We start from the raw sequence: 26,387 nt of genomic DNA, 5'->3' as shown, positions 1-26,387 counted from the left end.
GTCTCTGTTGGGTGCTGTCCCTCTCTGCTCCCGATTCCTTCCTGGGCCGTTCCAGCCGGGGAGTGTGTTGGCGGTGTGCAGGTCCTCGGATACAGCTAGGTGCTCAAAGTGTAGCTGGCTTGAACTCTCTGCTCGAGGGATTCTGTGTCCAGGGACCGTCTGAAGGTCCAAGCTGACGGTAGTGAGACGTCGGTGGTGCTGGGAGCGCTGGGGCAGCCGACCTTCGATGGTGCCCTGTAGAGCTCCTTGCAGTGCGTCCTCTCAGTCGGCCATCTTAGCTCCACTAATATCACATATATTTTATTTTTTGATTATTTTTAATTTTATTTTTACCAACGATTATTTAAAATTGATTGCTTGGGATTTCTAATGGTACATATATAATAATTTTCTCAAAGAACACTAACATACTCAATACTGCCTCCGCTGGACTAAAGAGGCCACTACACTGATTTTCAATCTCACAGGTGACAATGCTCTCACAATTAGTAACATCCGTATTTAAAAGACACATGATCCGTTGGACAGGTTTCACGCTTCAAGAACAGTGACACTCACACACTCATCAAGAAGCTCAGAAGTTTTTTTCAATTTTCCTAAGGTACGAGTTTGTTACTACAAATGTTGCTTGCTTCAGAAACATTTTAAAAAAGCTTTCAAGAGTGAATGTTTTGGTTTCGTTTTCAGTTACAACAGTGGCTGTGCATAAGTCTGTAAGCTTGTTAGGTAAGGATTTTCTGATTTTAATTTTTATTAGGGCTGGGATTAGTAAATGCTACAGTGCCTACAATAGAATCCACAAAGATTAATATGATTGATAGTTGTGATTTTTCTATATGGGTTCTTAAGCCTTAATATTAGTAGTGCTAGCTAAGGATCCCTCGGTGCTACTCTAAGCAGGTTTTGAGACCTGTATCTCTGACATTGTTCAAATCAAAACTGCTTTAGAATGGATCTTCACAATTGTTTTAAATGTGTTTGTTTTCAGGCAGATTTTTTCTTTAGTTGTTTTTAACTTAATTCGTTTTGATTTTACAATCGTCTTTCATTCCCTACTCTAGGTGTTGTTAGAGAAATCCAGTGTTTGCACAAGACTCTCATTATGAGAACCAATAGCACTTTGCCATACAGGTACTCTCCACGACATAAATCACTCAGGGGAGTTTATCATATATAAAAAAATTGTTTCCATATCATCAAGCTGATCAATCCATAGACTGGTGGGTTGTGTCCATCTACCAGCAGGTGGAGATAGAGAGCAAACTTTTGCCTCCCTATATGTGGTCATGTGCTGCCGGAAACTCCTCAGTATGTTCTCTATCTCAGCAGGTGGTGGTCACACACAGCAGCAGCTCTGGCTAGGCCTCCAAGCCTAATCCTTAGGTTTTGTTGAGGCCTGGGGTGAGCAAGTGCAAACCTGGTGGTGCCAGGTCCCTCCTTTTCTCCCCCCTCCCGCTGGCTCCGTTTAAAAAAAAAAAAAAAAAAAAAAAAATTTTAAACGTCTTTAAAGGCGTTTAATTCGACGTTTCTTTAAACGTTCATTGCAGCTACTCACTGGGACACCAGTTCATTACAGCTCGGAGCGGCAAGCAGGTAATTTTACCTTTTTATAGCGGGCAGGGGGTTCCCCGATTCTTCTCCTCGTGGCATATGGCGTCGGAGGGCGAGGGCGCAAAGGGTCGCTCCCCGGATCGCTGGAGCGCTTCTAGAGGGGATGCGGGGGTTTTACAACCTGATTCGCCCTTGATGGGTGACAGTTTAGTGACCGATGAATGTCCCGGTCGTTCCTCCGGCGTGGCGGTTTTTTCCCGCCATAAACGCCCATCCCCCGCTCCTCGCCTCCGCCATCTTGGCCGGCCACGCGGCTCGGACGGCTTCTTCGTGGGCCGCCCTTGAGGTTGGAGACATTAATGCCATGAACGCCCTTAATTTGGGCGACGGCACAAGCGGCTAAAGTTAAGCGCCGTTCTTCCCGCGCGGCTCCTTCGCGGAGTTTCGCGCCGGACGCCATTTTGGATGCGCAGCATGTCTCTCCCCCGCTATTGCGAGCGCCGGTTGAGAGTGCGTCTAGGGCTGTTGCCCAGGCTGCGGAAGTGCACAGTCTGGGGGGTTCTCCCCCGAGTTTGTTTTGCTGCTGCATCAGGCTTTCCTCATGCAAAACGCTGCCCCTGCTCCCTCTTCTGATAAAGAGGTTGAGGTTCCCAGAGGTAAACGCCCTCGGGTTGATTTCCAGGCCTTGGAGGACTTTGTCTCCTCCGATGTAGATGAGGGCAGCGTGTCTGAGGTCTCCCAACGGTCCTTTGCGGATTCCTTGGAGGAGATAGATCCCCGCTCGGATGGAGCGGATGACCCCTCTGCAGCGCGGCTTTTTAGCCCAGAGGATTTGCCCAACCTGTTTTTACAGGCCATGGACACTTTGAAGATTTCCTCTCCGGAGGACGTCTCTCCCTCAGCCCCTGTTGGCTCTGCCATTATGCTGGGGACGAAGCGCCCGCCTAGATCTTTCCACGTGCATGATGCCATGCACACCTTAATTGCGGCTCAATGGGATGTCCCGGAAACGAGCCTTAAAGTGGCTAGGGCTATGTCCCGCCTCTATCCTTTGGCTGTGAGTGAACGTGAGGCCTATCTGTGGCCTACCGTGGATTCTTTAATCACTGCGGTGACTAAGAAAACGGCGTTGCCGGTGGAAGGTGGCACGGCCCTAAAGGACGCCCAAGACAGAAGATTGGAGGCGGCCTTAAGGTCGTCCTTTGAGGCAGCTGCTTTAAGTTTGCAGGCCTCAGTTTGCGGCTCCTATGTGGCCAGGGCGTGCCTGACTATGGTGCAGCGGGCTTCCCCCTCGGATCTTTCCTTGAGGGCTGATTGGCCGGCCCTGGAATCGGGCTTAGCCTATTTGGCAGACTTGCTGTATGATGTCTTGAGAGCCTCAGCTAAAGGCATGGCTCAGACAGTCTCTGCGCGGCGGTGGCTTTGGCTGAAACATTGGTCTGCAGACCACGCCTCTAAATCCCGCCTGGCTAGATTGCCTTTTAAAGGCAAGCTGCTCTTTGGGGTCGAGCTGGACAAAATCGTGACCGATCTCGGCACGTCTAAGGGCAAGAAATTACCAGAGGTCAGGGCTCGGGCTAGTACTCGTCCCGGTACCTCCAGAGGACGGTTGCTGGAAGCCCGTCGGTACCGCCCGGGCAAGTCGGGTTCCTCTGCCCCCTCTTCCTTCAAGAGGAATTTCTCCCCCAAGCAGCATTCCTTTCGCAGAGACCGCCGTCCCGGAGGTGCTCCCTCTGGTCCTCCCCCAGGGTCTCGTACCCAATGACGGGGCCTTGGTCCACGCCCCAGTGCAGATTGGAGGACGGCTGTCCTCGTTTCTGGGCGAGTGGACCACTATATCTTCAGACGCGTGGGTGCTGGAAGTCATCAGAGACGGCTACAAGCTAGAGTTCTGCCAACCCTTAAGAGACGGGTTTGTACTCTCTCCCTGCAAGTCTCCGGTCAAGCTGTGGCAGTGCAGCAGACCTTGGACAACCTGATCCACCTGGGTGCGGTCGTTCCGGTGCCAAAAAATCAGATTGGCAAGGGACGTTACTCCATTTACTTTGTGGTTCCAAAGAAAGGAGGTTCTGTCCGGCCTATCCTCGACCTCAAAGGGGTCAATCGGGCCTGGAAAGTGAGGCACTTTCGCATGGAGACTCTCCGCTCTGTTATAGCGGCAGTGAAGGCAGGAGAGTTCTTGGCTTCCTTGGACATCAAGGAAGCGTACCTGCATATTCCCATCTGGCCTCCTCTCCAACGCTTTCTGCGTTTTACAGTCCTGAGACGACACTTCCAGTTCAGAGCCCTCCCTTTCGGGTTGGCTACTGCTCCGCGGACCTTTTCCAAAGTAATGGGGGTCATAGCGGCCTTCCTGCTAAAGGAAGGAGTACAAGTCCATCCTTATCTGGACGACTGGTTGATCCGAGCCCCCTCTTATGCAGAGTGTGGCAAAGCTATGGACCGGGTAGTTGCTCTTGTGAGCTCCCTGGGATGGATCATCAACTGGAAGAAGAGCCAGCTGCGCCCGACTCAGTCCCTGGAGTATCTGGGAGTTCGATTCGACACCCAAGTGGGCAGAGTGTTCCTGCCAGACAATCGGATTGTCAAGCTTCAGGCTCAGGTGGACTAGTTCCTAGTAGCCTCTCCTATTCGGGCTTGGGACTACGTGCAGCTGTTGGGCTCTATGACGGCCACGATGGAAGTAGTGCCCTGGGCCAGGGCTCATATGAGACCACTACAGCTATCTCTGCTGCTGCGCTGGACTCCGATGTCGGAGGATTATGCTGTGCGCCTTCCCGTGGACCCAGCAGTGCGCAAGGCGCTGAGCTGGTGGACGCAGACAGACAAGTTGTCTGCAGGATTGCCTCTGGTGACCCCGGAGTGGATTGTCGTCACGACAGACGCCTCTTTGATGGGCTGGGAGCCCACTGCTTGGGAAGGACAGCGCAGGGGCTCTAGTCTCCTGCAGAGGCAAGTGGTCTATCAACCTCCTGGAACTCAGAGCCATTCGGTTGGTGTTATTGGAGTTCATCCCGGTACTGGTGTTGTAGCCTGTACGGGTCCTGTCGAACAATGCCACGGCTGTGGCCTATATCAACCGCCAGGGAGGTACCAAGAGCGCCCCTTTAGCCAAGGAGGCTATGAGTCTTTGCCAGTGGGCGGAAGCGAACCTGGAGCAGCTTTCAGCGGCCCACATTGCCGGAGTCATGAATGTCAAGGCGGACTTTCTCAGTCGCCATACCTTGGAGCCCGGAGAGTGGCAACTATCTGCTCAGGCGTTCTTGGACATCACGAAGCGCTGGGGCCAGCCGAGCCTAGATCTGATGGCGTCATCGGCCAATTGCCAAGTGCCGCGCTTTTTCAGCAGAGGACGGGACCCTCGATCCCTGGGAGTAGATGCTCTTCTCCGAGGACAAGCAGGCTGCTTGTTCTCACGACTGGGTTGACGTCCGCGGCAGCCCCCACCAACCGGAAGAAGCTTCGCGGGACGGTCGGCACGCAGGCCACGCCCACCGCGCATGCGTGGCCGCCTTCCCGCCCGTGCGCGACCGCTCCCGCCAGTTACTTTTTTTCCGCGACTGAGAGAGTGGTGCGTTTGCCTCTCTCTCTGTTCAGCCGCCGGATTTTCGACCGCGTTTACGCGGATCGTCGCTTGGACCGTTCGGTTCCCTCTGTTTTGTTTGTATTGTTTTAAAAAAAAAAAAAAAAGAAATTTTTGCGCGTGTGGAGCACGCGCTCCCCTTTTCCCTCGCTTTCTAGCGGGACGCCACGTTGCGGCCTAGTGGCCGCTCGGTCGGTTGATTTTTTCGTGGTGTGATTTTAGCCACCATTGCCGACTTTGACTTCGCCGACGCGATTTTTCCGTCGATGTCCTCGAAGGTCCCGAGTGGATTTAAGAAGTGTGGTCGCTGCGGCCGGCCGATCTCGCAGACCGACACCCACGCTTGGTGCCTCCAGTGCCTCGGGCCGGAGCACAATCTCAAGTCGTGCGCTTTGTGTCTCGGTCTCCGGAAACGGACTCAGGTTGCGAGGCACGTTCTGCGGGACCGTCTTTTTGGAACTTGCGCCGGCCCCTCGACGTCGACCTCGACGGCATCGGTATCGAAGGCCGGTTCTTCGGTACCGGTATCGATGCCCGAGACATCGGCACCGATGGCAGCGACCCCAGGAGAACAGGTCCCGTTGGCCCGCCGGTCCGCCGGTGAGAGTGGGGTTGAGAGGCCGCGTGGGCAGTCGGCCCCGGTCACTCCCTCAACTCGTGAGCCACGGGACCGAACCCTGTCGGACCCGGTACCTCGAGACCGAGGGGGATCGACCTCCTCCTCCTCCATGCCCTCCGGCGCCGGTGACGTGCACCGGAAAAAAGATAAGAAGCGCCGTCACCTGGAGCCCTCGGTGCACCCTGAAGAGGAGTCGACGCCGAAGCGTCATCGCAGAGAGGAGAGATCTCCGTCGGTGGTGGAGGTACCGACGCGTCGGGGTTCCGGCACCTCGGTGCCGTCTCCTGGCCCCCAGCAGCTTCTGGCACCGACACCCTTACCGGCCCCACCGCCTTTCCCGGCAGCGGGCCTGGACGAGTGCCTCAGAGCCATCCTTCCGGGGATCCTGGAAGGGCTGATGCGCCAGGCTGTGCCCCCCGGCGCCGATGACTGTGGCGCCGGCGAGCTCTAGCCCGGCGCCGGGGCTGTCGACACCGCCGCCGCTTGCGGTGCCGGTCTCGACCGCCACGCAGGTGGAGTCGACGTCGATGGAGGGAGCTCCGTCCCCGCCGGCGCGGGAGTCCACCGCTCGACGACACCGAGACCTTGGTGCCTCGACGTCGAGCCGGGCCCGGTACCGGACTCAGCTACATGAGCTAATGTCCGATACCGAGGATGAGGACTCGTGGGGGGAAGAGGAGGACCCGAGATATTTCTCCTCAGAGGAGTCTACGGGCCTTCCCTCGGACCCCACGCCGTCACCGGAGAGGAAGCTCTCACCTCCTGAGAGTCTCTCCTTTGCCTCCTTTGTGCGGGATATGTCTATAAGCATTCCCTTTCCCGTGGTCTCTGTGGAAGAGCCGAGGGCCGAGATGCTCGAGGTCCTCGACTATCCATCACCACCTAGAGAGTCCTCCACGGTACCGCTGCACAATGTCCTGAAGGAGACGCTGCTTCGGAACTGGGTGCGACCACTAACTAACCCCACCATTCCCAAGAAAGCAGAGTCCCAGTACAGGATCCACTCTGACCCAGAGCTCATGCGGCCCCAGTTGCCCCATGACTCAGCGGTCGTGGATTCTGCTCTCAAGAGGGCACGGAGTTCGAGGGATACCGCCTCGGCGCCCCCGGGGCGGGAGTCTCGCACTCTGGACTCATTTGGGAGGAAGGCCTACCAATCCTCCATGCTCGTGACCCGCATCCAATCTTACCTGCTCTATATGAGCATCCACATGCGGACCAATGTGCAACAGCTGGCGGACCTGGTCGATAAGCTCCCGCCGGAGCAGTCCAGGCCTTATCAGGAGGTGGTCAGGCAGCTGAAGGCGTGCAGAAAGTTCCTGTCCAGGGGGATTTTTGACACCTGTGACGTGGCATCTCGTGCTGCGGCCCAAGGTATAGTGATGCGCAGGCTCTCATGGCTGCGTGCCTCTGACCTGGACAACCGCACCCAGCAGAGACTGGCTGACGTCCTTGCCGGGGGGATAATATTTTTGGCGAGAAGGTCGAGCAGATGGTTGACCAACTGCATCAGCGGGAAACCGCTCTCGACAAGCTCTCCCACCGGGCGCCTTCAGCACCCGCCCCCGCGGGCGGGCGTTTTTCCCGGGCTCGGCAGGCTGCACCCTATTCTTTTGCGAAGCGTAGGTACAACCAGCCGGCCCGAAGGCCTCGTCAGGCACAGGGACAGCCCCAGCGCGCTCGTTCCCGTCAACAGCGTGCGCCTAAGCAGCCCCCTGCGCCTCCACAGCAAAAGCCGGGGACGGGCTTTTGACTGGATCCATGGGAACATAGCCGCCCTACAAGTGTCCGTACCGGACGACCTGCCGGTCGGAGGGAGGTTAAATTCTTTCACCAAAGGTGGCCTCTCATAACCTCCGACCAGTGGGTTCTCCAAATAGTGCGGTACGGATACGCCCTGAATTTGGCCTCCCTGCCTCCAAATTGTCCTCCGGGAGCTCAGTCTTTCAGCTCCCATCACAAGCAGGTACTTGCAGAGGAACTCTCCGCCCTTCTCAGCGCCAATGCGGTCGAGCCCGTACCACCCGGGCAGGAAGGGCAGGGATTCTATTCCAGGTACTTCCTTGTGGAAAAGAAAACAGGGGGGATGCGTCCCATCCTAGACCTGAGAGGCCTGAACAAATTCCTGGTCAAAGAAAAGTTCAGGATGCTTTCCTTGGGCACCCTTCTGCCAATGATTCAGAAAAACGATTGGCTATGTTCCCTGGATTTAAAGGACGCATACACTCACATCCCGATACTGCCAGCTCACAGACAGTATCTCAGATTCCGCCTGGGCGCACGGCACTTTCAGTATTGTGTGCTGCCCTTTGGGCTCGCCTCTGCCCCACGAGTGTTTACAAAGTGCCTCGTGGTGGTAGCGGCCTACCTACGCAAGCTGGGAGTGCACGTGTTCCCATATCTCGACGATTGGCTGGTCAAGAACACCTCGGAGGCCGGAGCCCTCCGGTCCATGCAGTGCACTATTCAACTTCTGGAGCTGCTGGGGTTTGTGATAAATTACCCAAAGTCCCATCTCCAGCCAACTCAGTCTCTGGAATTCATAGGAGCGCTGCTGAATTCCCAGACGGCTCAGGCCTACCTTCCCGAAGCGAGGGCCACCAATCTCTTGGCCCTGGCTTCGCAGACCAGAGCGTCTCAGCAGATCACAGCTCGGCAGATGTTGAGACTTCTGGGTCATATGGCCTCCACAGTTCATGTGACTCCCATGGCTCGTCTTCACATGAGATCTGCTCAATGGACCCTAGCTTCCCAGTGGTTCCAAGCCACCGGGAATCTAGAGGATGTCATCCGCCTCTCCACCAGTTGCCGCACTTCACTGCTCTGGTGGACCATACGGACCAATTTGACCCTGGGACGTCCATTCCAAATTCCACAGCCACGAAAGTGCTGACGACGGATGCATCTCGCCTGGGGTGGGGAGCCCATGTTGATGGGCTTCACACCCAGGGTCTGTGGTCCCTCCAGGAAAAGGATCTGCAGATCAACCTCCTGGAGCTCCGAGCGATCTGGAACGCACTGAAGGCTTTCAGAGATCGGCTGTCCTGCCAAATTATCCAAATTCGGACAGACAATCAGGTTGCAATGTATTACGTCAACAAGCAGGGGGGCACCGGATCTCGCCCCCTGTGTCAGGAAGCCGTCGGTATGTGGCGTTGGGCGTGTCGGTTCGGCATGCTTCTCCAAGCCACGTACCTGGCAGGCGGTAAACAACAGTCTGGCCGACAGACTGAGCAGAGTCATGCAACCGCACGAGTGGTCGCTCCATTCCAGAGTGGTACGCAAGATCTTCCGAGAGTGGGGCACCCCCTCGGTGGATCTTTTCGCCTCTCAGACCAACCACAAACTGCCTCTGTTCTGTTCCAGACTTCAGACACACGGCAGGCTAGCGTCAGATGCCTTTCTCCTTCATTGGGGGACCGGCCTCCTGTATGCTTATCCTCCCATACCTTTGGTGGGGAAGACCTTACTGAAGCTCAAGCAAGACCGCGGCACCATGATTCTGATAGCGCCCTTTTGGCCCCGTCAGATCTGGTTCCCTCTTCTTCTGGAGTTGTCCTCCGAAGAACCGTGGAGATTGGAGTGTTTTCCGACTCTCATTTCGCAGAACGACGGAGCGTTGCTGCACCCCAACCTTCAATCCCTGGCTCTCACGGCCTGGATGTTGAGGGCGTAGACTTCGCTGCGTTGGGTCTGTCTGAGGGTGTCTCCCGGGTCTTGCTTGCCTCTAGGAAGGATTCCACTAAAAAGAGTTACTTTTTCAAGTGGAGGAGGTTTGTCGTTTGGTGTGAGAGCAAGGCCCTAGAACCTCGTTCTTGCCCTGCACAGAACCTGCTTGAATACCTTCTGCACTTATCAGAGTCTGGCCTCAAGACCAACTCAGTAAGGAATCACCTTAGTGCGATTAGTGCTTACCATTATCGTGTGGAAGGTAAAGCCATCTCTGGAGAGCCTTTAGTCGTTCGATTCATGAGAGGCTTGCTTTTGTCAAAGCCCCCTATCAAGCCTCCCACTGTGTCATGGGATCTCAACGTCGTCCTCACCCAGCTGATGAAACCTCCTTTTGAGCCACTGAATACCTGCCATCTGAAGTACTTGACCTGGAAGGTCATTTTCTTGGTGGCAGTTACTTCAGCTCGTAGGGTCAGTGAGCTTCAAGCCCTAGTAGCTCATGCTCCATATACTAAATTTCATCATAATAGAGTAGTGCTCCGCACTCACCCAAAGTTCCTGCCGAAGGTGGTGTCGGAGTTCCATCTTAACCAGTCAATTGTCTTGCCAACATTCTTCCCCAGGCCGCATACCCGCCCTGCTGAACGTCAGTTGCACACATTGGACTGCAAGAGAGCATTGGCCTTCTACTTGGAGCGGACGCAGCCCAACAGACAGTCCGCCCAATTGTTTGTTTCTTTCGACCCTAACAGGCTAGGGGTCGCTGTCGGGAAACGCACCATCTCCAATTGGCTAGCAGATTGCATTTCCTTCACTTACGCCCAGGCTGGGCTGACTCTTGAGGGTCATGTCACGGCTCATAGTGTCAGAGCCATGGCAGCGTCGGTGGCCCACTTGAAGTCAGCCACTATGAAGAGATCTGCAAGGCTGCGACGTGGTCATCTGTCCACACATTCACATCTCATTACTGCCTCCAGCAGGATACCCGACGCGACAGTCGGTTCGGGCAGTCGGTGTTGCAGAATCTGTTTGGGGTGTAAATCCAACTCCACCCTCCAGGACCCGAATTTATTCTGGTCAGGCTGCACTCTCAGTTAGTTGTTCTTCGTAGGTCAATTTCTGTTGTACCCTCGCCGTTGCGAGGTTCAATTGACCTGGGTTATTGTTTTGAGTGAGCCTGAGAGCTAGGGATACCCCAGTCGTGAGAACAAGCAGCCTGCTTGTCCTCGGAGAAAGGGTATGATACATACCTGTAGCAGTTGTTCTCCGAGGACAGCAGGCTGATTGTTCTCACCTACCCTCCCTCCTCCCCTTTGGAGTTGTGTGTTTCATATTTTATTGCTTGTCATTCAACTGGCGGGAGCGGTCGCGCACGGGCGGGAAGGCGGCCGCGCATGCGCGGTGGGCGTGGCCTGCGTGCCGACCGTCCCGCGAAGCTTCTTCCGGTTGGTGGGGGCTGCCGCGGACGTCAACCCAGTCGTGAGAACAATCAGCCTGCTGTCCTCGGAGAACAACTGCTACAGGTATGTATCATACCCTTTCTCCAACAGTGGCCGACACAAGAGCTCCTCTATGTGTTCCCGCCCTGGCCCATGTTGGGCAGGGTGCTAGACCGGGTGGCAAAGCATCCCGGCAGGGTAATCCTGGTGGGTCCGGATTGGCCCAGACGTCCCTGGTATGCGGACTTGATCAGGCTCTCAGTCGACGATCCTCTGCGGCTGTCAGTGGAGCAGGGCCGGTTACATCAGGGTCCCGTGGTGATGGAGGATCCCTCTCCCTTTGGTCTTCCGGCCTGGCTATTGAGCGGCAGCGTCTGAGGAAGAAGGGCTTCTCAGACAAGGTCATCGCCACTATGCTGAGAGCGAGGAACGCTCTACTTCTACTGCTTACGCCAGGGTTTGGCGTATCTTTGCAGCATGGTGTGAAGCAGGCTCACTTTCTCCCTTCACTGCTCCAATTTCTTCAGTGTTGGCGTTCCTGCAAGAAGGTCTGGAGAAAGGCCTGTCGCTCAGTTCCCTTAAAGTCCAGGTAGCGGCTCTGGCTTGCTTCAGGGGCCGCCTGAAGGGTGCTTCCCTGGCTTCGCAGCCAGATGTGGTGCGCTTTCTCAAGGGAGTTAATCACCTGCGCCCTCCTCTGCACTCAGTGGTGCCTGCGTGGAATCTCAACCTGGTGCTAAGAGCATTGCAGAAGCCGCCTTTTGAACCCTTGTCGAGGGCATCTCTGAAAGACCTGACGTTGAAAGCAGTCTTTTTGGTGGCTATCACTTCAGCCAGAAGAGTTTCCGAGCTCCAGGCGCTCTCATGTCGAGAGCCTTTTCTGCAGTTCACTGAGGCAGGAGTGACTATTCGCACAGGGCCTTCCTTCCTGCCCAAGATTGTTTCTCGCTTCCATGTGAATCAGCAGCTCTGTCTCCCTTCCTTTCGTAGGGAGGACTACCCAGAGGAGTACTCTGCTCTTAAATATCTGGATGTGAGACGAGTCATCTTCAGATACTTGGAAGTGACCAATGATTTCCGGAAATTGGATCATCTGTTTGTCCTGTTTGCAGGTCCTCGTAAGGGTCTGCAGGCTGCTAAGCCTACAGTGGCAAGATGGGTCAAGGAAGCCATTGCAGCGGCTTATGTGGCCGCGGGGAAGGTGCCGCCTATCCAGCTGAAGGCTCACTCCACGAGAGCTCAGGCGGCCTCGATGGCAGAGGCCGGATCCGTCTCCTTGGAAGAGATATGCAAGGCGGCAACTTGGGCTTCGGCTCATACATTCTCCAAGCATTACCGTTTGACTGTGGCTGCACGGGCGGAGGCCCGGTTTGGAGCTTCAGTGTTGAGGTCAGGGATTTCAATGTCCCGCCCTGGGTGAGTACTGCTTCGGTACATCCCACCAGTCTATGGATTGATCAGCTTGATGATATGGAAGGTAAAATTATGTATAATCATACCTGATAATTTTCTTCCATTAATCATAGCTGATCAATCCATAGCCCCTCCCAGATATCTGTTCTGTTTTATTCTGGTTGCATTTCAGGTTCAAGTTTAGTCTTCAGTTATTTCAGAAAGACTTCGTGTTCAAGTTCTTTCACTTGGATTCTTCAAGAGTTGAGACGAGTTTGTGTACAGTGAGCTGCTGCATTCCTCTCCCCTCCGTTTTACGGGGCTGGATTGAGACATAAATTCTGCCGGCACTCCCTCCCGCTTCGTGCGGCTGTAGGGCAGTTTTGTACCCCTCCCGCTTCGGCGGTGTTAGGGTCAGTCAGCTCCTCCCGCGGTTGCGGTTGCAGGATAAGCCAGATCCCCCCGCATCGGCGGGTGTGGTGTCCCTCCCCCGCTCCGCGGGGATGAGCTGGACGGATTCCCCTCCCCCGTTTCGGCGGTGGTGAGCTGGGCAGAGTGTCCCTTCGTGGGTGTAATTCTCTAAGTGCTGAGTCCTGCGGATGGAGCTTTGATATCGACATACTGAGGAGTTTCCGGCAGCACATGACCACATATAGGGAGGCAAAAGTTTGCTCTCTATCTCCACCTGCTGGTAGATGGACACAACCCACCAGTCTATGGATTGATCAGCTATGATTAATGGAAAGAAAATTATCAGGTATGATTATACATAATTTTACCTTTTAACACATTATAGGGTTTAATCAAAACAGAGACATCCAGTTCAATAAGTAGTATTATTATTTTTGTATTGTCGATGTATTTGCATGTTACAGATATGAACACGTATATGGTTTTTTTTTCATACCTTTTAAAGAACGTGCAATTTGAAATTAATATTTTTATAATAAGAAATTAATTTTGCATTGTTATTGTATTTGTATGTCACAGATATGTTTACATACCTTTTAAAGAGTAAATGTGTAATTTGAAGTTATCATTTTTCATTATTATTTGTAATAATAATAAGAAATTATTTATGCATTGTCAATGTATTTGCATGTTCATGATCGTGTCTGGTTTAATTCTGTCACTGTTTTTGATTTATATTGCAAAATGTGTAATTTGAAGTTATTATTCTTTATAATAATAAATTATTATTTTTTTATGATATTAATTAGAAAGTATCTTTTTTGCATTGTTAATGTATTTGCATGTCCATGATCATGTTTGGTTTAATTCTGTCACTGTTTTTGATTCATCTTGTTGCAAAATCTATGGTCCTCATCAAGTGTTTATAATACTTATTGAATGGAAGAGACGTTTTAGATAATTTTAAAATACAATTTATTGTATTAGTAATATCATTTCTTAATGCATTTTTTAATGTTGTTTCCATGTTTTATAAATCAGTACACACATCTTTTTAGGATATTTGGTTTGTGTCTGCTACAATTATTTTTGAGATTACGCTTTTAGACTATTTGTAATGTATCCGTTTTTATCAATGTTTTGAGTTGATATAATTCATTGTATACCATTTTAGGGACTCCTGAGGCAGGCCTGAATGGCCGAAACACGACTCGTGTCGAGTCCAGTTTTTTAAGAATAAACTCTTGCTGTGAACTTTTTTCTGAGTCCAGTAGAAGTTTGTTTGGCGTCATCCATCTTGTCACCTTCGCTGTGTTCTTTTCTTGGATAAGTACTTGCCCAGGGTCACATGGAGCTGCAGAGAGAATTGAACCTTGTTCCCCATGATCTCAACCCACTGCCCCACTGCTGACCATCAGGCAGCAGTGGGAACTGAATCCGGTTCCCCAGGACCGCAACCTGCTGCACTGATCATTAGGCCACCCCCGTGGTGACAGGTGTTTCACTCCTCCCCCCTGCCCCCACGATGATAGGTTTTTCACTTCTTCCCCCACCCCCTGCGGTGACAGACGTTTCACTCTTCTTCCTACTCCCCCACTCCCTACAGTGACAGGTGTTTCACATCTCCTTCTCCTCCTTCCTCTGCAGCGATTGGCATTTCATTCTTTCTCCTCCATCCCCCCCCCCCCCCCCGCAATGACGGTTGTTTCACCTCCCCCCCCCCCCCCCCCCGCAGTGATGGGCATTCAGTTCTTCATTCTTCCCCCCCCCCCTTCATTACAGTGATCAACGTTTTGCTCTTCCTCCAGTGACTGGCGTTTCACTCTTCCCTCCCTTCCCCCACCACAGTGACTGGCGTTTCACTCTTCCTCCTCCTCCCCCCACCTAGTATACCTGAAGATTGGAGGGTTGCCAATGTGATGCCAATTTTTGAAAAGGGTTCTAGGGGTGATACAGGAAATTATGGACCGGTAAGCCTGATGTCTGTGCCTGGCAAAACAGTGGAAACTTTTATAAAGCATAAAATTATAGACAAATGTGGTTTAATGAGACAAAGTCAGTATGGATTCAGCCGAGGGAAGTCTTGCCTCACCAATGTGCCTCATTTCTTTGAAGACGTGAATAAACATGTGGATAAAGCTTTTGATAAAGTTCCTCATGAGAGACTCCTGAGAAAATTAAAGAGTCATGGGATAGGAGGCAAGGTTCTGGAGTGGATTAGGAATTGGTTATTGGACAGAAAACAGAGAGGGTAGGGTTTAATGGTCATTTCTCTCAGTGGAGGAGAGTGAACAGTGGAGTGTTGCAGGGATCTGTACTGGGACCGGTACTATTTAACATATTCATAAATGATATGGAAATCGGAACGATGAATGAGGTGATCACATTTGCAGACGATACAAAACTATTCAAGGTTGTTAAAACACGTGCGGACTGTGAAATCTTGCAGGAAGACTGTATGAAATTTGAAGACTGGGCATCCAAATGGCAGATGAAATTTAATGTGGGCAGATGAAATTTAATGTGGACAAATGCAAGGTAATGCACATTGGAAAGAATAATCTGAATCACAGTTACCTGATGCTAGGATCCACCTTTGGGGTCAGCGCTCAAGAAAAAGATCTGGGTGTCGTCGTAGATAATACGCTGAAATCTTCTGCTAAGTGTGCGGCAGCGGCCAAAAAAGCAAACAGGATGCTAGGAATTATTAGATGAATAAGACCGAAAATACTATAATGCTTTTTATCGCTCCATGGTGCATCTGCACCTTGAGTATTGCATTCAGTTCTGGTCGCCGTATCTCAAAAAAGATATAGCGGAATAAGAAAAGGTTCAAAGAAGAGCGACTAAAATTATGAATGGGATGGAACCTCTCATATGAGGAAAGGCTAAAGAGGTTAGGGCTCTTCAGCTTGGAAAAGAGACGGATGAGAGGAGATATGATTGAGGTCTCCAAAATCCTGACTGGTGTAGAACGATTAGAAGGAAATCAATTTTCTTTCTTGTTTCAAAAGTACAAAGACTAGGGGACACTCGAGGAAGTTACTTGGAAATACTTTTAAACAAATAGGAGGCAATATTTTTTCACTCAACAAATAGTTAAGCTCTGGAACTCTTTGCCAGAGGAGGTGGTAACAGTGGTTGGGTTTTAAAAAGGTTTGGACAGATTCCTGGAGAAATCCACAGTCTGCTATTGAGACAGACATGGGAAGCAACTGTTTGCCCTGGGATTTGTAGTATGGAGTGTTGCCACGATTTGGGTTTCTGTCAGGTACTTGTGACCTGTTTTGGCCACATTTTGGAAAACAGGATACTGAGCTAGATGGACCATTGGTCTGACCCAGTATGGCTACTTTGTTACCACAGTGACCTGGAGTTTCACTCTTCCTCCTCCTCCTCCCCCCACCACACTGACCGGTGTTTCATTCTTCTTCCTCTTCCTTCTCCTCCTCCTCCCCGCCACTGTGATGACTAGAGGGTTGCTGAACTGTGGCTCCGTTACACCACTGTGCAGGTGCTGCCCTCCTACAGACATTTCTCTCTACTACTAGCTGAGGAACAGTGGGCCAATATTTGGTGGGCTCTGCAACTTTCTCATCGGATGCACTGCAGCAGCAGCCATCTAAAGAACTGACTCAATTTTAATGGCAGATATATCGCTATTATCCACTCTCAATGGTTTCAGTACTTGATATTGTTCCCATGGACCCAGGGTCTGCTTCAGGCAGAGAGTTAGATCCTACTGCTCTAGCAACTCCGTTTTCCCCAGTGAACATAAGAATAGTCATACTGGGGTATACCGATGTTCCATCTAGCCCAGTATCCTGCTTCCAGCAGTGGCCAATCCAGGTCACAAGTACCTGACAGAATCCCAAATAGTAGCAAGATGCCATGCTACCAATTCCAGGGACAGCAGTGGTTTTCCCCATTTCTGTATTAACAGCAGACTGTGGACTTTCTTTCAGAAACTATGTACTATGTAACTTCATTGAATGACCCCTAGTCTTAGTACTTTTTCAAAGAGTAAACAATCGATTCATGTTTACCTGTACTACATCACTCAGGATTTTGTAGACCTCTGTCATATCCCCCCTCAGCTGTCTGTTTTCCAAAATGAAAAGCCATAACCTCTTAAGCCTTTCCTCATATGAGAGAAGTTCCATCCCCTTAATCATTTTGGATGCCTTTCTTTGAACCTTTTTTAATTCTGTGATCAGAAATATGGCAACCAGAATTACACACAATACTAAGGTGAGATTACACCATTCTTTTCTTATTTTCTATCACTTTCTTAAGTATTCTCATCATTCTCTTTGCTGTTTTGTCTGCCACCGCACACTGGTTGGAAGATTACACAATTAGACCTTTTTCTTGGGTTCTGACTCCTAATGTGGAACCTAACATCAGGTAACTCCAATTTGGATTATTTTTCCCAGTGCATCATCACTTTCCATTTGTCCACATTAAATGTCATTTGCCATTTCAATGCTCAGTATTCCAGCTTCCTAAAATGATCTTGTGATTTTTCACAGTTTGCATACATTTTAAAAACTTTGAATATTTTTGTGTTATGTGCAAATTTAATCACTTCACTTGTTCCTATGAGAGAAATGGTCATTAATCCTACATTCTTTTTTCTATCCATTCACCAGTTCCTAATCTACGGTAGAACATTCAGGTTTCTTAAAATTTTGATATACCGCCCTAGTGCAGAGGCCTTCAGTGTGGTTTACATAATAAATATAAAAATGTTAAATTCAAAAATAAAGAACAGAAGAAATGAGAGTAAACAGAAATGAGTTGAAAGAGTGAAATAAGAGAGGAACTTCATTGATATAGGACAGAGAAGAGCAGTATTTGAATTAAGAGTGCTGGCTTAATATATAATAAGTCTTGCAATACACTGTGATAACCACAGGACTGCCCTACCCTGAGGAGGCTGCCAGAGGGCGCTGTCCTAGGAAAAATCTGGAAAATTCCCTGATCTGGTAACTAGAGGGAGTCAAAAGGGGTACACAAGTGTAATTACCGGAAGGGACAGCTAGGGGGGTGCTCATGGTGTAGGACATGCCCTTCCCTGAAGAGGCCACCAGGGGGAACTCTCAGAATAGGAGATGGAAAGTTGGGGAGAGGTCTGGGCCTGGACCTTTCTCGAACCAGGGGAGGGGCCTAAAGAGTTGGGGGAGGATAATTAGCCACCCTATAAAGATCAACCTCCAAGACAAGAGAGGGGAGGAGATGGGAGACCTGGAATGAATGGAGCCCGAAGTCAGAAGGAGAAAGTGAAGGGAAAGCCTGGCTGGAGGAGAACCCCTGGAAGATGAAAGAGAAGGTTCCCTCTAGAAGCCCAAAAGGTACTTACCTGGTATGCATTTTGGGGAGAAATGAACTGTGTATTATGTGAAGTTGACTAACAGCCGTGGGGTTAAGGAGAGTTAAGGGGAGTAAAGCCACCAGGGGAGGTGGCTGTTAAAACTGAGACCTAGGTCTCCCAAATAAGTGGGCTCAGTGGAGTAGAAACAAGTTGAAGGATAAGCTTGAAAGAACTTGTTCCCCACAAGACTGGAACTGATAGTGTATTTGCAGTCAGTATAGAGTGAATTTGCATATTGATGAAAGCTGAGAAACCCGAGCTATATTCCAAAGAAGGGTGACCAGGGGGCCCATCAGAGGAACTGGTAAGGTGGCCTGTTACCAGGGGATACAGCTGGGAGGTAGGTCCACGAACGGTGATAAATAGGGAACAGTCACCCTGAGTGAAGAGGAGCCCCAAATATTGAGACTAGGATTACAGGATGCTGTAGAGAAGAACTGTAGAGAAGAGCCCCAAGTGCTAGTGAGGCCGGGCGGAGAGCATGTGAGACTGTCAAGAGGGCGCTCAGCACACACGAGCACCCCTGGGGGTTTACAACACAGCAGCTGAACTATGTGCTTCAAGGCTAGTAACTAAGAGTAGACTTTGACAGTTAAGAATTTCAGGCATCTCTGAAGAGGAAAGTTTTAAAATCAGAGTGAAAGTCAATGTGAGAAGACATTAATCTTAATTGGAGAGGTAGGGCTTATAACACTGAAGACTTTAGTGTAAATAGAATCATAACATATTTGCTGAAAAGAAGGGACATGTAATGAATTGGATTGAGATGATCGTAAAATCATAAGAACATGAATGTAGCCATACTGGGTCAGACCAATGGTCCATCTAGCCCATTATCCTGTTTTCCAAACACTGGCCAAGCTAGGTCACAAGTACCTGGCAGAAACCCAGATCGTGGCAACACTCCATACTACAAATCCCAGGGCAAGCAGTTGCTTCCCATGTCTGTCTCAATAGCAGACTATGGACTTTTCCTCTAGGGTTTTGTCCAAGCCTTTTTTAAACCCAGATACGCTAACTAAAGTTACCACATCCTCTGTCAAAGAGTTCCAGAGCTTAACTATTCATTGAGTGAAAAAATATTTCTTCCTATTTGTTTTTAAAGCATTTCCATGTAACTTCCTCGAGTGTCCCCTAGTCTTTGTACTTTTGGAATGAGTAAAAAATCTATTTACTTCTTGTTCTACACCACTCAGGTTTTGTAAACCTCAATCATATCTCACCTCATCCGTATCCATCTCTTTTCCAAGCTGAAGAGCCCTAACCTCTTTAGCCTTTCCTCATACGAGGGAGTATGAGGAATTAAGTATTGAGAGAGATAAAGTGATGTACCTCCTATACCACGGTTTTTATAACTTTCTCAGGAATCTCTCATAAGGGACTCTGTCAAACGTTTTTTGGAAAATCTGCGTACACTACATCAACTGACTCACCTTTATCCACATATTTATTCACACCTTCAAAGAAATGAAGCAAATTTGTGAGGCAAGACTCTGTTCCAGCGATGCCAAGCTTACTGGTCTGTAATTTCCCAGATCACCCCCGGAACATTTTTTAATTTTTATTTATTTATTTATTTATAAACTTTCCAAATAGAATATAGAAGATTATTCAGTCTTGAACAGAAAGTGAAAGAGTACCTTGAAACAATATACTTACAGAAATAAAATACAGGCAATAAAGGAAAAAAATTGTGGTATATTCTATACATTATTATGTTTTATTCACTTTGTAAACCACATTTAACTTGAATCCATTTTGGGCTTATGTGGGTATAAATGTAATGAATAAATAGGACCCTCTCACATTGAAATCCACAATAATTTTTTTGGGTGGGGGAGGGAGTTTAGCACCACAATAAGGAGCACTTTCTCTATTTCTCTGAGATTAAAGGAAGCTGCACTTATAAACCTATTAATAACAGCCTATACAAAACAACTATTGAGGTGGAAGGAAGAGGTGAGGAGGTTCCCAATGAAATTTTATCACTTAAGAAAAAAAGACATCTGAGAAGATTCAAAACACATATTTTGAGTCCTTATATCGAACAATGCATTTGCAAGGAAGCTTTAAAAAGAAAAAGTAAGCTCCTATTTGAAGCACTCTTGGACGTAAGAGCAGAAACTGTTGTCTTTTCTGTGTACTCTAAGAAACAGCAGGAAAAACTTAACAAGATAATAGCTTTTAGAACTTGTGGATAAGAGGATTCTGGAATTTTTAAACCCTCAAGAATGTATTTTCTAAACATTTCAAATGATGATATTCTGGGCACCTTTGGCAAGTTTATTTACCCACAAGTTCTTGCAAGTAAAGTATTTTCAATATTTTCCAACTTATTATGCAACAAAGAATTTTCCTTCATCAGGGTTTAATTATGTTGAGACCTGGATTTAATTTTAATATCTGCAGATGAAACTCAAGTCAGCCAATGATTTTAATTCCTTATTCTTATCCTCCTTAGAAATAGCATCTTACCCAGTCCTTTGATAGCTGTCTAGAGTCCAAGGAAACCACTGTCTTTGCAAGTTAAACTTAGGAAAGTTGGGAATCACTAGAGACTTCTCTCCAATCCCCTAGGCAGTAGATAAACTGCCGACCTCTCTAGGAAAGAAAAACTCTCCTCCTTTATCCACCATTGCTCTTCCTACTTCTGAGGTTTCTCCGGGGGGGAGGGGGGGGGAGATAACTTTCTCGTTCTTTATCTGCCTGAACTCCTTCTGATACGGGCGTCCCTCCAGCACTAGCTGTCAGGACCTTCTCTCCTGCAACGCTTTCCGCTATAACAGCAGTTGGGTTTAGGCTCAAAGTTAACACCGAGACCGTGGAAAGCAAGTGTTATGTCCTGCATTTTCGCTTCTTCCTCTAGCCCTACTCCGGACACTAATGTGGTCTGGTGTTGAACATGTCTGTCCTTGTGTCCGGATGCAGTACTAAGTGTAGAATAAGATCGATCCCCGTGACTACCCCCTTTCCTCTTTTCTCTCATAACAGCAACAGGTAAACATGCAAATTCTCAGGTAGTTCAGATCGCCATCTTACTCCACCCCCTCTGTGGCCTGGAACCCAGTCTTCAGGTAGTATAGATGATTTTAATGACAGGTTACAGATCACTAACAGATTGGCAATTTCATTTTTAAGTTCTTTCAGTACTTTGGGTTGTATACCATTGGGTCCAGGTGATATTACTACACTTTAATTTGTCAATTTGGCTCAGTAGATCTTCCAGGTTCACTGAGATTTCTTTCAGTTCCTCCGCATCATCACCCTTGAAAACCATTTCTGGTACAGTAGATTTCTTATCTATATAAATAAAATCCCCCTCAGACGTTCTGAAGCTCACTCCATCTGTCCTGAACTCCTGTCCTCCTGGTAGGCTAGGCTATTCGGACTACTCACCCTCAGTCTCAGCCACGCCCATCTGGGCCGTAGGCCACGCCCCCATCTGCACATAAAAAGCACCCTCAACATTCTAAAGCACACTGAGGCTTCAACAGTTCGTATGTTCAAAGCTCTGTAACCATTTTTAAGCACACTACATCTCTGCCCCGCCCTGACCTATCAAAGAAGGGAGGAGTGTCACAGCTGCACCGCTCTGACCTATCAAAGGGAACTGAAACAGGAAAAGGGAGGAGCGTCACACCGAATGACGGACCTATCAGAGGGAAGTCAAATAGAAGAAGGGAGGAGCGTCAGAGGCCAAGGGGACGGCCGTATCTACGTCTCATAGGTTTCCTTGCTTTCTTTTCAGTGTATTGCAGCTGTAGCCACTTAGGTAAGTCTAGCAAGCCTGTCAGCTACTGAATACAGAAAGCAAAAGATAGCATGTGGGAACTTGCTCCATTTTGTTCTCTGGAATGCAGTGATTATTATACAAAATGGTCTTGCTTTCATTATTTTGGTAGGGGCTGCCTTCATGACTGTCCACAGTCCCCCCAGTCCTGACACCTGACAGGGGGGGACAGGGAAGGACACTCCCTGTCTCACATATGCACTCGCACACACTCATTCTCACATACACACACGCTCTCTCACAGACACACTCACACCCACTCTCTGTCACACACACACACTTGCACATTCTCACTCTCACACAGTCACTCTCACAGACACTCTCTCAAACATACACACTCCGCGCAAAACCTTGCTAGCGCCCGTTTCATTTCAGCCAGAAACGGGCCTTTTTTACTAGTATCTTCAGAAAAGACCAAAGCAAAAAATTTATTCAAAGTCCTGTTTTCTTTCCTGGGTTTCCATTCCACTCCACACCCAATTACAGTTGCAAAGTTGTAATCACTCTGGAGACAGGGAAATAACCTACTGTACCCGAATGTAACTCGCCTTGAACTTGTCGTGATATCTGCGCCAGAGCTGGGTTTGCTTGCTATTTTTGAGCATGCTGTCACATGCAGGCAGCAAGAAAGAATGAGCATCAGCCTTGCCTGCCGCATAACCTGTGCTCAAAGATAGCATTTTTATCCTTTGCAACCTGTTGCATTCACACAGATGACATCATTTAGCTGCATCATTGTTTATGACACAAAACACAAAATAAAGAACACACGAAACTTAAAATATCCACAAATATCTCAAAATACAAAAATTACTTACCTATAAAAAGACAGTAATATCTAATCATCTATATATATAAAAGGCACCACCAACGTTCTAATGAAGCCTCACTTCCGTTTTGCATGGTGGTGTAGATATCCGGTTTCAGGAATCACAGGCAGGACTAAGGAGTAGGGAAACACGCTCCTCTCCTGCTGACTCTGCTGCCCGGGTTGCTCCCCTCCCCCCCTCCCCTCGCTGTATTGTCAGAGCATGGCTGTGTCAGAGAAAATGAGTGCAGGGAAGGTCAACTGCTCCCTCCCTCCCTTTACATTTAAAGCAACACCAGGGACTTGCATCTCTGCCTCTCTCAGCTTCTTCTCTCCCTTGGCCGGAGAACTAGCATTAAATAGCCCTTGCAAGTGGAAATCGTAAAACTGGTGTACAGAGAAATGGGAGTTACTTGATGCTTTTCTTGACAACTGACCTCTTCTGTATCCCCTATGTTCCAGACTGCTGCTGCTGCTGCTGCTGCTGCCAGTTAAAAATAAAGCGCAGGACTCAGACAGGCTTGCCACTTTCAGAAGCCAACAACACTCTTTTTACACATTCAATCTGCAGGGGAGAGGAGAATCGATGGATGGCAAAAGGGGGGCAGGGGATAGAGGAGAATCGCTGGGTAGCTGGAGGGGGCGCAGGGGAGACAGGAGAATAGCTGGGTGGATGGAGGGGGGCAGAGGAGAGATAACAATCACACACACATTCACTCTCACAGACACACTCACACCCAGACTCAATCTCTCTCTCTCTCACACACACACACACGGTGCTGCCAATCACGCAGAGGGGGGGAGAGGCAGGGGGGTCCTGAGACCACAAGGGAGGGGAGGGGAACGCAGAGAGGGGGAGGGGGTCCTGAGACCTGAGGGGGGAGGGGATCCTGAGGAGACAGGTATCTCTGTCACACACACACTCTCACAGTGTCTTCCTCTCTCTCACTCTCACACTATGTCTCACACTGTATCACATTCACTCTCTATGTGTCACACAGTCACTCACACACACTCGCAGACATTGGGGGGGGGGGGGGGGGGAGCGGTTCTAGCGCCCTTTTCATTCCTCTCTGAAACGGGCCTTTCACACTGGTATCAAATAAGAAGTAGCTTTTTGTCTGCATTGGGTTTGTTGACTCTTGAGGCTGATGTGCAGCTCAACATTAAGAGAGACAGGTGCTGATGAGTCAATATCAGGAAGAAGTTAGCTGACGTCTTAATCAGCCTCCTGGGCCCCAGCATGCAGTGGCACAACACAGGGCAAGCAGATATGGTGCCAGCTTGTAAGGCCACTGAAGAGGTGGCCTTGAAGAGTACTTGACTGTGAAAGATCATGGAATGGCATATTATTGAGAGGCAGTGTACCCCCATCCGTTGTTTCCTTCCAATGTTTCACTGTTCTTTTCCATTGCTATATTCCTTAAAGATTTTGTCTCGTATAACTCTTCACAATGTAATCCATAACCGAATTGTAACAAATTGTACTTCCATCACTCAAAATGTATTGTAAGCCACACTGAGCCCGCAAAAAGGTGGGAAAATGTGGGATACAAATTCAATAAATAAATAAAAATAAATAAATAACAGAGTCCTTTCGTGTTCTGAAATAATATCCAGTGTCCAATTATAAAACTGATAATCTGAAAAGCCAACGTACCAATAGCTGTTTAAAAATGAAATCATTAAAGAAGTTAGTGGAAACAAAGTAAGTCTGTAGAAACTTGAGAAACATAATCTAGCAAATAGCTAAATACTAATAGTAATAAAACCATGCTTGTAGAAGAAAATGAAATAGACTATAGCCATTAGTTAAAGGTTTCTGGAGAATATATTTCATAAAACAAATTAAAAGAGGGCCTTCATTTTCTGTTTGAACTGATTTTTAATGAGAAAATCCCAGGATTTTCAAAATGTTTGTTCAGTTTTTAGTTTTAACATAGAGTTTTTGACCTTGGCCCTCTTCCTTCACTCCCAGTACACAGTTGTTCTCTCAGTATAAGTTGTGGTCCTCCTTTCCTGTAACTCTTCTCTTCTTTCCAGCAGAAAAACAGAAGAGTAGGTGGTGCATCACACTTGTGTCCATCACAATATGCTTTGATATTTACCCAGAAAAATGATGGGTCAGTTTTTGCACTGATTTTCTCTTGATTGCTGTCATTGTAATATATACTGGTACATTTCTTTTGAAAGAAAAAATACAAACCCCAGAATTAAAAATATAGGCCTTGATTACAGGATCATAATGACTCTCTATATCCCTTTATTCTCCATCTTGCTCCTTTTTAAAGTTCTTTACTAAATTTTGATTTTTACCCTTTGTTTCCCCTGTTTCTCTTGTTCTGTAAGTAAAACAAAATGAAATTGCTGACGTGGGACTTGCATTCCTGATAGTATACACACATACACAATATTTGACATAAAATTTCTTACCTCAGGTGTTAAAAAGAATTGAACAATCGGGTGGTGCCCAAACCGAAGTGTCAATACTGCCTAGAAAATAAGCAGTTCAGGTTGTGTGTTGAATTGTGATCAGTTGCCTGTACCACAAAACACTATGTGTAGGTACCCGTCTACTGCCTAGCAATGCTGGGTGAGCAGGCCTCTAGTGCCTAATGTAGGAGTGCCACACATCCTGGGGAAAAGACAGCAGTAACAGTGGCGTAGCTTTGGTTGCCTTCTCAGCCTTTTATTTTTAACAGGCCCCTTCCACTAGTAATGAGGTTATATTAGAAAGCCTTCATATTCTTGATCTATAATTGAGTATTACCACATGAGTGTAACATCACAATATACCTTCATCAGCTAGCCATATTATAGATTTTACTCTTCAACATGAGAAACTGTAATAAACTTTGTGTTTTGTCAGATCGCCTCATAAAAAGCCTGGGATTGCCAAGTTGTTCCAGTCAGCAACTGATCCTTTTGATTCTGGGTTGGAAGGACTGAGCTCAGATATTATGGGACAAACTGTACCTTCCTCCCTTAATAACCTGATCGGCATGCTGGCGGAGACTGCAGAGGAAAGGTACCACTTGCTGGATCAAAGAGATAAAATAATGCGGCAAGGTAAAGAAGCAAGGCAGCTTTTTCAAGCAGAGGTGTAACCTAACTTCAAGAAATTACAGTCTGAATTATATGATTCAGAAAGATTTTCCGACAATGACTTTGAAATAGATTGTAGTATGAAAGGATATTCTGGGTGTGCAGAAAACCTATAATAAGTAAGGAAAATATGGGCTATGGTAAATGTTGTGAACTAGCAGCTTGATGAGTGGAAACATTTGAGCACAGATAAAATGCAGATGCAATGAGAGAGTTTTCATCAGGAAACAATGGCAACAGTATTTTGGTATAGAAGTGAGACAGGTTAGTACAGTGGAAGTGTAGTTTGAGAGAATTTGTGAGATTTGTATGGTATGAGGACATGTGGGTGATGGTACAGAACAGTTTTTATGGTGGAAGAAATCTTTGGGAACAATTTGATATGGAACAATTTTGTATAGAGCAAGGATACTTTAAGATAGTTTATATTGGCACTTGATGGATTTTGACAATACAAGGGTCTAATCAAAAGGATCATACTTAAGAAACCAATGGCTTAGTGATAATATTTCAACTACTCAATATATGAAGGAAGTCTCCTCTCATTTCATATATACCATACAATACAAATCAAGTGAGGAGATCAAGAAAATATATGTTGCTCAATTGACGTGAATTTACACAACACTTTTAATGTTTGAAGGAA

The 26,387-nt window shown here is 48.2% G+C and overlaps 1 protein-coding gene across 1 annotated transcript in view; it reads left to right on the top strand.

The window, feature by feature from the left end:
• MCM3AP (minichromosome maintenance complex component 3 associated protein) overlaps positions 1 to 26,387 on the top strand; it is an 888,504-nt gene that overhangs the window by 229,088 nt on the left and 633,029 nt on the right. Inside the window, 1 exon segment of the mRNA XM_030208795.1 lies at positions 25,506 to 25,705. Within this exon segment, the coding sequence (XP_030064655.1) occupies positions 25,506 to 25,705 (200 nt within the window).

The sequence above is a fragment of the Microcaecilia unicolor genome, chromosome 7 (genome assembly GCF_901765095.1).
Source record: "Microcaecilia unicolor chromosome 7, aMicUni1.1, whole genome shotgun sequence".
In the NCBI taxonomy this organism is placed as follows: Eukaryota; Metazoa; Chordata; class Amphibia; order Gymnophiona; family Siphonopidae; genus Microcaecilia; species Microcaecilia unicolor.
This window is presented reverse-complemented; position numbering and strand designations above follow the sequence as displayed.